Raw genomic sequence first — 15,197 nt, 5'->3', positions numbered from 1 at the left:
CTCCCTCCTGATATCATCAGGACAAATTGTAAAATCATGGATGCAAATTTATTTTTATCATTTTGGTTCCCTACTAGTGTCTCTGAGGAGAAAGAAACAGCATGAGGATGACTCACGAAAATGTAACGTTTTGCAAAAATTATCCTTTAATGTCACTACAGAGACCGCTTTTCTCTACAGTGTATTAAGTGCTTTTATTCATGCCAAAGCATACGAATGTTGTAAATCTGTATTTTTAAAATATTACTGTATGTCTGTTGTTGGCACCTGTATCTTACTGAATATTAAAGATTGCCATTTTATTTTCAGATCACCAGTTTTCAGTGCTTCTACTCTTGATCTTCATTTTATATTGATCAGACAGTTCAAGTAACACCAAACTAAGTCGATAGGGAAACTATGAGGTCCTACAGTGGCAACAGCACATATGATGTAATGTGGACAAACAGACCAACTGCTTCTGGTCTGGTCAAGACAGCCAATAGTGCTGTCTATCCCTTATCTACCACCAACAATAAGACATTATTTCCACTTGTTATACAAATAACTGTTCTATGGAGTACCACACTGGTGCTCACACTTCTATATTTAATTTATCTGTACCTTGACTGACAGTCTGAGCTGCTTTATAATACTTCATACATATTACATACAAATAACCAGGAATTCACTCATTAAGCATTTCATTCTCTAGAAAAGTAGAAAAAGACTCACAGAAAACACTGATTTTTTTTTCTTAACAGCAGTTAAAAAAAGAAATGGTGGTATGGTTGATCAAGGTTGTGTGTGACTAAACAAAAACATTACAGTTCTTTCACTGGTGTGATGACCTCTCAGAGTTCGTTGTGTTGGAGTCCCTGGCGAGAAATCTTGTTGGACAAATCCTGCATATGTTTCTTCATCTGAAATCAAACACACACACACACGCCATTTAAATGCAAGACCACTATGCAGCTAAACAGGGGCTTGTCAACACAAATGATTATTAGTTTACTTCCTATGAAAACAATAGTTTGCTTGTTTTCATAGTAAATTGTAATTCTGTTCACATTTCAAGCTCAAGTTGCAGGGAGTGAAAACTGGAAAGCCATTTGTCTTGATTTTATTTATGCATTTATGTTACTGTATTGGCAATGTTTGTTATATGCATCTGGTCTTACACTGGACTTTCAGCACATGTTAATACATACACTTCACTTAGATAAGTGTGGATGGCTTTGAGATGGTTATAAACTTTGAAGCGCAAACAAAAAGCTGTGAAAATAAAAAGCCACTTAACACTGGGATTACTGCAGTCCTCCAACAACCAGACCTTTCCAGCCTTACAAGCAATTACCAAATACTACATATAATTTATTATTCATTTCTAATGCAGGTGAGAAGTCAAACAGCATATTAAATGCTAAGAGAACCTCTTTATTCTTACTTACCTTGTAGCCCATCTCCCTAGTCTTCTCAGCGAGTGTGTCATACTTTTCCTTGTTCCTCTTGATGTGCTCTTTGTCTCCTAGAGCCTCCACATGCTGCAACTTCTGATGGGACAACTCCAGCTGCTCCTTGTAATGACTGTGCTTCTCTACTTTAGTCTCAAAGTGACGTAGCTCCTCCTAAATGAATAAGAGCAGCCAACATAGAGGGGTGTAAGTTCAGTTAACCTTCAGTTACATGCACAGCTGAACAAGTAGCTTATATGTATCTCAAGAGGCAAATAGAAGCGAAGTGCCACAGAGGAAATTCAAGCTGAATGTTTCCTGTGATAGATTTGATCCTGAAACCTGATAGAAACCCCAAAACATTTAAATTGAGTTGTTCACTGCAATCTGCTGCCCAAGGGGACAAACGGTGAAAGGAGCACAACGAGATCCAGGAGAGTGGAATACTTGTGAATTTCAAAAGTGCAATACATAAAAATGTGATCATAATAAGTTGCACTTTCCATGGCTTACAGTACACAAGTAGTACTTAGCTACTAAGTAGAGGAAAATAATACAGTTAATGCTTCTGTGCCAGAAGAGCGCTTGATTAAAAAGTTTTGTGGAGTTGGAGTCAAAGTTAGATTGTAGCACCACATTAAAACAAAAAGTGTCATTTAGGAACAGACAGGGCAAGAGCGTGTCCAAAACATAAAAACAGTCACAAGAGATGTAAGCACTACCTTGAGAGACTCTAGCTCATCGTTGCTGAGGTTGGTTCTCTTGGCAGCCTCCCACAGTTCAATCACACGCGGCTCCCGAAACTCTACAGACCAGGAAGGGAAAGGCAGATGAAAAGATAAACAATCCAAAGAGACGTTTTGGAGCCACAAACACTCAAGAGAAAGGGAGCTCTGAGGAGGAGCAGTCGCAGCAGATATTTCATATCATGCAATCACAACAACGTATCACTTTATAGAAATACACACAAAATATGAAAGAGGCAAAATGCTCGCATTAAGAATTTAATCTTGAGGTGCTGTCACACACTCTCTCTTCGCTCCTGAAGTACTACAAAACTGCAAGTGTAAAAGAAAAAAAAAAAAAAAAAAAGAGGGAAGGGGATCAAAAACAGATTTCTGCAAGAGGAAGCAAAGACGTGAGGGGAACGAGTGGTTTAGTAAGAAACAACCTGGAGGTAAAGGCGCAGCAACAAAATCATTATGAATCAGCAGAAGGTACAATGCCTTCATCTAAACTTCTCAACAACCTCCCGCTGAAACCTGCACCTGCAAGTGAAGCCTAACACAAACTGCAGCACACTCAACTAACAGCAGCCTTGCATATCTGAGGAGTGGAGATAAAATGCACTGGTGAGTGAAATGTTTCGTCTGTTAAACAGCACAAAGCCGAGCTGTTTGACGTCACTGGGCGAATGCAGCGTAGTGAGCTGCTTTCAATGAACGTCTTTAAAAATGCAAAACACTTAAAGCCATCAGCCGTGATACAGTAATGTGTTATTATGATTACAACTCCCAGTAATTAAGCTGATGAGATAAATGTAGCGTCTAATGGAGATGCAAAAAGAGACAAGCGGGGAGTGTGTGTGCTTTTCATGTCTCACCGCTATCTTCACTGAAGCCCTCGTGGCTGAGCTTACGGAGGCGCTCAAAGCCCTGGTTGAGGTCTCTCATTTTGTGCTTCAGCTCTGTGTGCTTCTGCTGCAGCACGTGCTCTTTGGTATCACCCTCCAGGGGAGAGATCACGTTCTTGTGTATTTCTGTTGAGAGGAACAGATGAAAGGAAATAAAGGGGAGAAGAGGGAGAGAGGGGGCAAATTAGAAGTGAAAAGCCCGCAGGGTAGTGTGGGTGGGTTAGATAGGAGTGAGGGCAGAGGAGATGGATGGAGAAAATGAGGGATGGATGACAGAAGGGAATAGGAAAGAGACAAAAAGTAAATTAAACTAATAAAAGACAAAAAGAAAGGCAGTTTTTATTAGCAGCTTTTTACATTATTACATTAAATAACCCGTTAAAGATTAAGGTCATTTTAGAAAACTGGCTTATTTGTCATTTATTTAGCAACTTTTTCAGGAGAACCTTGAACAGCCTGTGTGGTGCTAGAAAAAGGTAAAAGCCAAACAAAGCCTAAGTGTACAGCACCACAATGACTAAATGATAACGGTTGACATTTGGATGAGAAAAGGGGGAGAAAAAAAGAAGAGAAGCCAAACTGGATGAAAACTGAGGAACCTAGACAGGCAGTGGATGGAGGTGGAGGTACTGTGGAAGTTCACAGACAATCCCTCAAGGCAACATGTGATTGGCTTAATATTTAAAAGCATCAGACAAGCAGAAGAAATACCCCCGGCTTGTATGGCAAAAACGCAGCGCTGTGCAGCGCTATCGGGAAAGTTCTGGCACGTAACAGCTGCAAAGTGTCAAGTCACATCCGAAGAAGACGTGCCTGTCCTCCCCGTGCCTACTTGAAACACAGTGGGGCCTGTCAGCTCCTCTTAAAACTCACAGCTTGATGTGATTTGACAAGCACTGATAGAGCACAAAGTAGTGGGTGGTAACATGTGCAGTCTGATACCTGCCACCTACGTATATGACCACAAGACTGAGCAGACAGACAGAGAGCACTTCAGACTTCAACCCTATAAAACACGGGTGTGCAGAACAGCCATGGCATCTAGAAAATATTACTTTATAACCTCGTAAGCCTTATTTCTTACATTTCTTACATTTACTCCGCTTTATGTTTTTTAAAATGATTCTGATATGATCACAAACACCAGCTAGGTCTGCAGAGAAAAAAAAAATAGCAGTAAATGGCATAAAAGGGTCAATAAGAGCTGCTAAGATAGAAAGGGATATTCTGCAGGAGATCTCTTGAATAGACGAAGGACGAAGCAACAGAAAGGAGGACTGGGTTGAACTGCTTTTAAACCTGGCCTCAGAAAACACTAATAAAGCTAAACAGAAGTAGTGCGACACACGCGCCTGCAGCGGATCAAAGGGAGTGATTCACATGGCTCACCCTCAGTCCTGCTGACGGTGTCCATGAGGATGTTGTACTCGTGGATCTTGTCCTTGTGGTGCTGGAACTCCCTCTTCAAGTTCAGCAGCTCCTCATCAGAGAACTTCCCCGAGATCTTAGCCTGGTGGGGGAAGAGGCATTAGAGATATAGTTAGTTTCAAAGGCATCAGAAGAACGAGGATCTTTTGCATGGGAAAGAATTTACTATTACAAGTAGTAGTAAAAGAATCAACGCTTAGTACAGCAGGACTGTTTGGTAAGAGTCTGAGAAGGTTTAGGCTTATTAAGTGTAGTGATTTTAATGATTACATTTACATGAATATTTTAAAGCCAATCAACTATATTGGACATATAAAAATAGTCAGAGATTGCTCATTTTCACACAAAGACTTTAGAAAATTGGGGAGTTGGGGTCTACGGTGTGAATGCTGGGGTGGAAGAGAAGCTGAAACAGTGATGCAAGGCAGCAATCAGCACTTGCATTAGTTTTGTCAGTGTGTGATGCAGCTCGAATTTCCTGCTTGAACTAGCTCACGCTGCTCCCTTTGTGACTGGTTGGCCATTAAACAAGTTTAGATCTTACAGATTTGATGTAATTTGATCAATGAGTCTTGAAGTTCTGATTAGACTGAATGTATCTGTTGACTGTGTATGGAAGAATGTGGCAAAAATGTATTTGTCACGCAGTAGTGGATTTGCTGTGTTCAGTGAAAATGATGAAATCAGAGACTCACTAAACATTTTACAAGCTTTTTACCTTGTAAAGTGTTTAGTTCTCTTGTTCTTTGTTTCTTGGAAGCCGAGTGGCACTAAGCTGATCTGAAGTTCATGTCCATAAGTTTTTATTTTTACTGGCTGTGATAAGGTTTTTAAAGAGGAACAGCAACAGGGTTGGCATTGAAGTCTTACAGTTACACTACAAACAATGCAAGCATTAAATCAAAGCACCTTACATAAAGCAATACTTCATCATTTTCAGAATTATGCACACAAACACAAACCTTGTTCCAGAGTTTGTCCAGTCTGGGATCCTCAAATGCATCTTCCTCCTTGATGTCGTGATCTTTCAGTGAGTTGCTCTCCAGTGGCCGTGTGTCCCTTTTCCCATCCATCCCATACTTGGCGAGGATCACTGCATAACACAACCACAAGACTTTAAACAAACGCTGTGTTGAATTATCCTGACATGAGCCTCTAAGGAACAACAACAGAGGCTGTATCTTGGGAGGAAGCGGGAGATAGGCAAGAGAATCTAAAGTGACTAAGACATGCATATTAATCATTTAACAAGACTCTAAACCCCTTGACAGTAACTCATAAATTTCAAAGGAAACATCAAGGGGAGTAGGATCCCTAATGAAGGTAAAGAAGAAGTAGAGCCAGACCAATATTTTAGTCAGTCGATGTCGGACTATAGATATATTTTTAGTGGTTATTTTATTTTCCTGGGGCCTTTCTGTGTGGAGTCCAGCTTCTTCCCACAATCCAAAGACATGCAGTTAGTAAGGTTAAGTTAACTGGTAATTCTAAATTGTCCATAGGTTTGAATGTGAGTGTGAATGGTTGTCTCTCTCTGTGTTAGCCCTGTGACAAGACTGGGAACCTGTCCAGGTGTGTACCCTGCCTCTCGCCCTATGGTAGCAGCGATAGGCTCCAGCTCCCCCGTGACCCTGACAAGGATAAGTGGAAGAGAATGGAATATGCATTTGTTGTCTAATATAAGCATATACTCTTTTCTTCCCCTGAAGAAAAGCAAAAAAGATGCTTGGTGTAATTTAAAAACTTTGTAATCACATAGTTGCTGCTGACTTAATGCATCACTGCACGTAATTTTCTCCCAAATGCGAAATTAATCACTTTCCACTAGCTTCATCCAGTTATGAGTTTGTCATAGTTTCTATCATATATCAGCCAAATCTACATAAACTGTGACTTAGCAGCAAAACACAGTCAGATGTTACCCTGACTGACATATGATGACAGCCATCTCTGCTTTCTTTATAGCAACTAAATACCAGCCAAACAATAACTTGGTCACCCTACTGAGTCAAAGACCTCTGGGAAATCATTTTGGGCCAGTAAGAATAAGTCTGTGCCTAAGTTAATATGGAAAAAGTGAGCAGTAAGTTCTGATCTATTATAAAGCTATAGCTCTTTGGGGGCAGGGGTGGGACATGGTAAATGGACTGGTTCTTATATAGCACCTTTCTACTCTGAGCTCTCAAGGCCACTTGTCTCACTCACCCATTCACACAAGCACTTTCTTCTATGTAAGTGCTTTCTATCTAACATTCACACGCATTCATACTCGGGTGGATGCACTGGAGAGCAACTTGGGGTTAGTATGTTGCCCAGTGATATTTGGCATGCAGACTGGAGCAGATGGTGATCAAACAAACTTCTGATTAGTAGGTAACCTGCTCTGAGTGAGCTACAGCCACCCTGGACAAAGGCCAACTTCATTGGATTTATAGGTTTCCTTTCAGGATTGTTTGAGTGCCCATGTCTGCTGTATTATATTATATTTCTGTCTCTATAGCACATGATAAGTAGGGGTGCAACAATACACAAAATTCTCGGTTCGGTTCGATACTTTGGTGTCACGGTTTGATATTTTTTCGATACAAAAAAAAATGTTCATGCCTTTTTAATTTGTCATTTATTAAATTTTCACGGCACATTCCGCACCACATCTCTGTGCGTTCATCATTTGTTTGAAGCCAGCTCACCTCCTGCAACTACTTTTCCGAGAATACGTGCTTCTTTTGTGGTTCGGACTCCTTGACATTTCTTTGGAGGTGGAAGAACATCACAGTAATTGCTTAAAGGAGCTTCTTCGACTTCTTTAAGAGTTCTAAACAAATGTCTGTCCTCCTTCTGAAAATCTTATGTATGTAAACACGCGTTGCAACTTCTTATCTTGTGCTTTTTTATTTTGACAGCGAATGCGCACCTGCGGACCACTTATGTGCAGCCCTGGTTATTTCGCTTGTCATATTGCAGCCACAGAAATTCTTTTGTCCATGAAACCATAAAGCTGCACTTTCTTTTTGCCTTATAGTCTGATTTGTCATAACTTTTCCGTTTTGTGGTAAGCTTTTCTTTGGCTGTCACTTCTTCACCCTGACCTGTCTTATTTGGCTCAGCAGAACTAAAATATTGTGGCGAGCTCAGACAAGGAGGAGACGGAGGTATCGTTTGGTCTTGCTTCCCGTGAGCTAGCCAGGGAGCACAGCCGTTTGTTGACATCTGCAGAAGAACATTGCCGCTAGCTAACTGCTCAGCGCGGCAACAGCACAGCAACAACAACAACGCCACACAGGGCGTGTCACTACCCGATCCGTACCGGAAACCCGATCGGTACCCCGCATGCGCAAATCTTACGTCACTTCCTCTCTTTGCGACATTCAATATATTTGAATGATGCGGTTAGCGCCCAGTTAGCTCCTAGCATTTCTCAACAGCTCTGCCTCCTTTTCGACTGCCCGGGACATTTAAACAATGGATAATCCGTATACAAAGAAATTCATGCTTTTCTCCTCAACAGAGAGCGTCCCCCGATTGAGCAACAGCGCCGTAAAATAAGAAGAATGGCGCCTAATTACAGAGTTAATAATGCAGACTTTGTAATATCTCACGTGTAGATTCATCAGCCAGATGAAGTGTTTACTGACAATTGACAGTGATGGCGCACATCATCATCACTATTCCAACAATCCTCTCCTCACAGACAAGCATAAACACACTCGACTATCGCTAAATCAGATTTAACACACGTTTGTAATGACGATAATTCAGTTTATAATAGGGTTTATTCGCTCGGTCAGCAGGTGGCGGTATCCTCGTACACTGGGGAGTAAACTGCCATTAAACGAACAGAAGAAGAAGAAAACATCTGCACATGCGCGGTACGGATCGGGTAGACCCGATTTGTACCACTACCCGATCCGTACCGGAAACCCGATCGGTACCCCGCATGCGCAAATCTTACGTCACTTCCTCTCTTTGCGACATTCAATATATTTGAATGATGCGGTTAGCGCCCAGTTAGCTCCTAGCATTTCTCAACAGCTCTGCCTCCTTTTCGACTGCCCGGGACATTTAAACAATGGATAATCCGTATACAAAGAAATTCATGCTTTTCTCCTCAACAGAGAGCGTCCCCCGATTGAGCAACAGCGCCGTAAAATAAGAAGAATGGCGCCTAATTACAGAGTTAATAATGCAGACTTTGTAATATCTCACGTGTAGATTCATCAGCCAGATGAAGTGTTTACTGACAATTGACAGTGATGGCGCACATCATCATCACTATTCCAACAATCCTCTCCTCACAGACAAGCATAAACACACTCGACTATCGCTAAATCAGATTTAACACACGTTTGTAATCAGATTTAACAGACTATCGCTAAATCAGATTTAACACACGTTTGTAATGACGATAATTCAGTTTATAATAGGGTTTATTCGCTCGGTCAGCAGGTGGCGGTATCCTCGTACACTGGGGAGTAAACTGCCATTAAACGAACAGAAGAAGAAGAAAACATCTGCACATGCGCGGTACGGATCGGGTAGACCCGATTTGTACGGTCAGACTTTACACATGCGCAGTAAGGATCGGAGAGTCCTGATCCGTAACTTTCTTTTTATTTTTCGTTTTTGTCTACATTGTACTGAAATGCTTCATTATTGCAAACATTTTAAGATATACTTGTTATTCTTAACAGATACTCTGACCCATAACTATCGTAAAACGCTACGACCGGAAGTAGAAACCTTTCGCGCATGCGGGGTACCGATCGGGTTTCCGGTACGGATCGGGTAGTGACAGTCCGTGTTGCAGGGACTGCGGGGTCAGCTGATTAATTTTTTTTCTCTTCAAAATATTAATGTCATTATTTGCAACATGTTGAGAAACTTGTTAATTCTTAATACTTAACAGTACTCTGACCTACTATGTAAACGCCTACACGGAGTTTGACCTTTCGCGCATCGCAACGTACGATCGGCGTTTCGGTAAAGGACTCCGAGCAGTAGTGACAGGCCCCCTCTGAACACACCGTCGCAGTGACGAGCCACCAGCCATTGCAATAAACACCAAACATACACTGTACAACCCAGCTAATCCCTACCGCCTAACATAGCCCACAACCTAAGGTCACTTGTCATGTTTGCATAGTAAGCTAACGATTAATAAATGTCAGAGGAATTGGTGCGCAAATTATCATCACTCACCAATCAGTGCTGTCGCTCTCTATACACAGTTCGCGATTGCAAAGTGAAAGCAAAAAACAAGCGCAAATTCAAACGCGATTTCAATATGTCACATATTGACAGTGGCTCACCGATGCCAATGACATAATTACCCAGCTACATTTCCGAAAGAATGCAAAAGCATTGACATATATTTTTCCTTCCTACAATAGCCCGACGGGCAGGGCAGAGATAGATTTTGGTAGCCCGACTGGAAAAATCGCTAGCCCCGGGACGTCGGGCTAGCGATTTTGCAAGCCCTGTATCTGATTGAGGAATCACTCATCTTTGGAAAAGAGAGTTTATTACAGAGAAATGTCTCTTTCCAAAATAAAAGCTATACTATCGCTTCTTCTGGGCTATATTCTCAGCAGCATATTAAACATATCAGGTCCCCATAAGGAGAATCCTGTGCTAACGGCTGTCTAAATGACTCGGGTAAAGTTTGTAGCATGCGTGCTTGTTGTTTTTGTCTGCTTCCACTTGTCTTTGCACTAGGATGATGTCGGAGTAAATGTGCAGTCATATTCGTTGTGTTCCCACTAGTGCTGTCAGCGTTAATCTGAAATGACGTTAACGCCACAACACGGCAAATCTCCGTTAACGAGCTACCGCGGATCGCCCCGTGCGTGGGGCTGGACGGCCAACACGTTAACGAGCTAACTGCGCTAACACACTAGTTCCCACCCATGTAATTGAGCATTGCGTGGCACATCCAACATACTGTTTTACTTTAGTCCATGACGCTTACCTTCAGGGTCATACGTCACATGAAAACCAAAATAGTTCCAAACGCCAGATCTGAATGAGGGTGGGGGAGGTTCAATTTGCCATGTTGCAAGGGTAACTTCTGTCTCGCTAGCTTGCCCTGCACTCAGTGAATCTGCGTTTGACTACTCCGCCTAGGCTGCACTATCGAGCGCAGATCCACTGAGCGCTCAACACAGACAGCATCGTCAGAAGGAAAGTTGATAAAATAAATTAAACATTTATTTTGTATTCCATACATATGCGTACGGAACCGAAAGCACTGTATCGAACGGTTCAATATCGATACGAGTATCGTTGCACCCCTAATGATAAGGCTGCCAATGGCTTTTAAAAACAACCTAGAATTAATATTTTTTCAAGACATTAAGTAGTATTTGTCAATTAATTAATTTAGTAGCAGTGGCATAGTGAACAACCCCACAATTTTGCAGAATGTCTACATCATAAAGTGAATAATACAAGAGATAATAATAATAATAATAATAATAATAATAATAATAATCACATTCAAAAACCTTCAGGAAAGATAACTATTATTATTGGCAAATAAAAAGGTAAATATTTGTCAGTGACTGTTGACCTGTCCAGGGTGTACCAGCCACGCTCCAGTTATTCTGTGATCCTGAACTGAATAAGTGGTCAAAAAAAAATTGATGAATTTGGCAAATTGAAAAACAAAGCATATAAAGATGGACTTGAGACTGAGAAATCTCTGCTCTCATTATTCTCCAGTAAACGTTTATTGTAGGTGCTGATTCAGCACCATCACAGCATTTTTGCAAATCACCAGTGTCATTTATTAACTTCAATAAGTGTGTTTACATATACAGCATGCTAGTTTAAAATCTTCATTAAGACCGTAGAAAATCTCTGTGGTGCTGGAGGAGTTAAACAGTTTACATTGCACACTTTCATCGTTGTGTGTTTACGTTCTCCGACTGACCGGTGTGAGGAGTGTCTTTTGACATATAAAATACATCAAGAACAAGCGCAGAGGAAATGAAGGTAATGAGGGAGACAAAATGACTGTGAAGCTCAATTAGAATGAGTTAAGGAGAAGGACAGGATTCAGCATGGAAAATATGACTCGACGTGCTCCTTAAAAGATTTATATTTAGCCAGCTAAAGGAGGGACTGTGTTGCTCTGCCTGTAGCAGGAAGGTCACTGCACCACAGGGGAGCGAGGAAGGAGAGGAACCAGAGCAGGTGGACTGCTGGCCGAGCTCTCACAAGGAATAAAGGGAGATACAGTATGCCTGTCCTTTAAAATCATACAATAGCACCTCAGTCTAAACACTGCTAAATACTACATAAAGAATATCTCAAATGTAATTCAAAATACAGAAATATCTTTTTACCCACAGCCTGAATAGCACATAAAATAAAATTGGTATGCTTTTAGTAAGTCATCTGCCAGGTGACAAGTGAACAGATTAAGTGAGATATGAAGAGTGCTACTGATAACAGCAGGAAGGAGCAGTGGGGGAATCACTACCACAGGTTAGAAGTATGACCTTCAGAGTTTATTTTAAATGACAAACCAGTACATCAGAATGTTTACTCCGGTTAAACTTTTACGTTTATGGTCAAGTATGTGATCCTTAAACTTTGCCATGTTTAGCACATATACTATAAAAAGTACATGTACTTAATCTATCATTAAACATTTTCTTTGTCTTTGTTCGATTGACATCTACAGTATATGCCTTGACTAAATTAGACCTACCTAAACCACCTGTCTTAACATGTCTCTTTTTAGCACTGGGTTTAAATGACATTGAAATTCAGAAAGTTTGTAAAAGTTAGATTCAAGATTATTATTTTTTCTTACACCACTAGCAAAGCAATTTAGGACCCGTTTCATGTCTACAGTGGCAAGTAAAATGGAGGATCTCAGACAGTTTTACAAGATAAATCTTCTGTAAAGTCTTTTGTTTGTGTTTTTGCATGAGAGGATTTAGTTTTATTATTTTCCAAGGTTTAAAACAAAAACTAAAAATGCTGTTCCCAAGCCAGGTGTCATTAACCTTCTGCTTTCCCATATTAGACAAAAAGAAAATTAAAAGGAATAACTTTAAATCCATTAACTCTAAAAATATCTGTCTTTTTGATGAGAGAAGATGGCTCTTACCAACGCATTGTGACCCACTGATTAGAGAGGCAAGATAAGATGCTGAAGATGGAACTACTATGCAGGAGAGAAGGAGGCAGATCACAGAGGGGGTTCATAAATGTAATTGAAGAGGACATACAGAGGGTTGCAGTGGCAGAGAGGATGGAAGATGATGCTAGGGATAGGCTAGATGATCTGCTGTGGTGGCCCCTAAAGGAAGCAGTGAAAGGAGAGGAAGAAGAAGAAATCCTGTGATACTCTCTGTTCCTGTTTTTTTGTTGGCTTTAGTGACTACCAGTGTGTTAGGATACGTTGCAGTCATTATTACTAATCAAACCCATAAAAAATGTCAGTACAGGGATTGTTAAAGATGGTGATTAAGGATCTAGAGGAAACTGACTCAGGACAAAGCTCTAACTACTGCTGATTGAAGCAGTCTGCAGTTTGTCTTACCATGGAAGTTGCGCCTGAGCTGGGCCTCCTTCTCCCCATTTTCATCGAATCCCTCCACCTTCATTTTTTTCCACTGCAGCTCATCTTTCTCCTGGATCTTCAGGTCACTGTGCAGCTCAGCCTGTCGGACTGGAGACAACTGCATCTGTTAAATCCAAAAGAGTAGAAAATGTTGGCTTTATTAGACAGGCAGAGGGAGAAAGTTTGCAGAAACAGAAAAGTACACAGAGAGATTTTTTTTTCTCCATAATCCTACTGGAGAATTTTGCTCACAATAACAGTCTATTAAATATTGACCAAAGGTCTGATGAGGCAGCTGAAGAGGCAGTTAAATGCTAAATGATGCTCACTGGGATTAGCCGCAGTAAAACGCATTTTTCAACAATTTTCCAATACCAAGCTTGGCCCACCGTCTTAGCTGTAAGTACCAACTTCACAATGAACAAAAGACGCCTGATTTTTTTTTCCAACTAAGGAAACGTCCACCTGATCCCCTGGGTCTGTGCATAGCTCAGTACGTCGATCACGTATGTATCTCTTATTGCCCTGTCTTCATTGTTTCATCATTTTCCTCAAATTATTTGTGCTACATGAGTCCTGCTGTTGATCGTCTTAAATACATACCCTTTGAGCTTTCTCCCAGACCTGGTTTAGCTTAGCTATCCTGAACTCCACTGCCTGCCCATCTTTGTCGTTCGGTTTGGGCTCATTCAGCTCCCGGGAGTATTTCCCGGCCATTACACCAACGCCGAGACACAAAGCTGCGAACAAACACTGCAGCCTCATTTTCAAAACAACTCTGCGCAACTAACGACAGAAAAAACACCACCAAAATACTTAAATGAACCACACAGCACCACAAACGGGGTATTGTTGTGATTCACTGGAGTACCGAAAGTCATATGCTCAAAAGAGGCGGGCATTTCCGCGAGAAGTGCACTGTGGGATATGTATTTTCTTGGCGCAGCCTTTCTGTAGCTACTAAAGCGGAAAGAGCGTTCCTTGAACTACACTGGAAATGCCGCTCTGCGCTGTTACCTAGCAACAAGGCTGCAGACTCCGACAGCAAATAGAAAGCCTCCACGCGTTTACTGTACTAGATGCTGTCTCTATTTTCAAGTACCCGTTGAAAAGACCAAGTAACTTTAAAACACTGGGATGACGGAAACACCGCTTTCTTAAAGGAGATACCAAAGAAGATACCTGACTATAACAGTCATCTAGTTAACTGGATGCGAAGTTTTTCTAAAAGAAAACGAAAATAATTTGATATCCATTATCCATTATCCATTATCCATTATTATTATTATTATTATTATTATTATTATTATGGGATACTGTGTAAAATATAAGTAAAAACAAAAAGCAATGATTTGCAAATCTCATAAGCCCATATGTTATTCACAAAACTACACAGAAAACATATAAAATGCATAAGCTGAAAAACGTTTTTTCAGCTTAAAATGAAAAATGTTCTCATTTGTTGTTGGTACCTACAGCTAAGAAGGTGGGCCATTAGTTAACACTTCAATAAAAATGTTAACTAATGTTAAACTTGATGGCAGCAACCTGTTTTACTACTTGTGTAGCATCGCCTCTTCTTTTAACTACATTCTCTAAGCATCAGTCCTGGGTACTTTTTGTGTTTAATGATACAGCAAATGTTTTCAGTTGGTGAAAGAACTGAACTGCACACAGGCCAGTTTAGCATTGAAAGGCTACCTAAAGATTTGACTTTTTGTTTTATTACAATAAAAGATAAAACATTTACAAAAATCAAGCCTTCACATGAGTGACACCACCTATTAACACGGTGTGGTAGAAAAGAAAGATAATATAATATAAAACCCATAAAAATAAGCCAGCAAACAAACAGAAACCCTGCAAATCAAACCAGAACAAACAAACAAACCAAAACAGGCAAACAGATAAAAAACTAAAAACTGTGTGATCCTTCAAAATTGATCTAAATGCCAAAAAATATATAAGGAGAAAAGCTTTTATTGTTTGAAATCACTGAGAAACAGAAGAAAACTACTTTTACAGTTTGGGTCAGTGGTCAGTTACCTTATAAGTTTAAAGGAGTTAAAACACACACACACACACACACACACACACACACACACACACACACACACACACACACACA

At 40.6% G+C, this 15,197-nt stretch overlaps 1 protein-coding gene across 2 annotated transcripts; it reads right to left on the bottom strand.

The window, feature by feature from the left end:
* Positions 1-123: 123 nt before the first annotated feature.
* lrpap1 (low density lipoprotein receptor-related protein associated protein 1) lies at positions 124-13,975 on the bottom strand. Of its 2 annotated transcripts, XM_005946159.3 has the most exons (8): positions 13,673-13,975; positions 13,049-13,193; positions 5,457-5,587; positions 4,456-4,576; positions 3,037-3,192; positions 2,156-2,238; positions 1,431-1,607; positions 124-902 (listed from the first exon to the last, which is right to left on the bottom strand). In XM_005946159.3, exons 1-8 carry the CDS (start codon positions 13,832-13,834, stop codon positions 834-836), a joined length of 1,044 nt encoding a protein of 347 aa, XP_005946221.1. In that variant the 5' UTR covers positions 13,835-13,975; the 3' UTR covers positions 124-833. The 2 variants fall into 2 exon arrangements, with proteins under 2 accessions (XP_005946221.1, XP_042069480.1); XM_042213546.1 differs by lacking the exon at positions 3,037-3,192.
* Positions 13,976-15,197: the final 1,222 nt, after the last annotated feature.

Source organism: Haplochromis burtoni, unplaced genomic scaffold, assembly GCF_018398535.1.
Source record: "Haplochromis burtoni strain Fernald_Lab_line unplaced genomic scaffold, NCSU_Asbu1 Contig_452, whole genome shotgun sequence".
Lineage (NCBI taxonomy): Eukaryota > Metazoa > Chordata > Actinopteri > Cichliformes > Cichlidae > Haplochromis > Haplochromis burtoni.
This window is presented reverse-complemented; position numbering and strand designations above follow the sequence as displayed.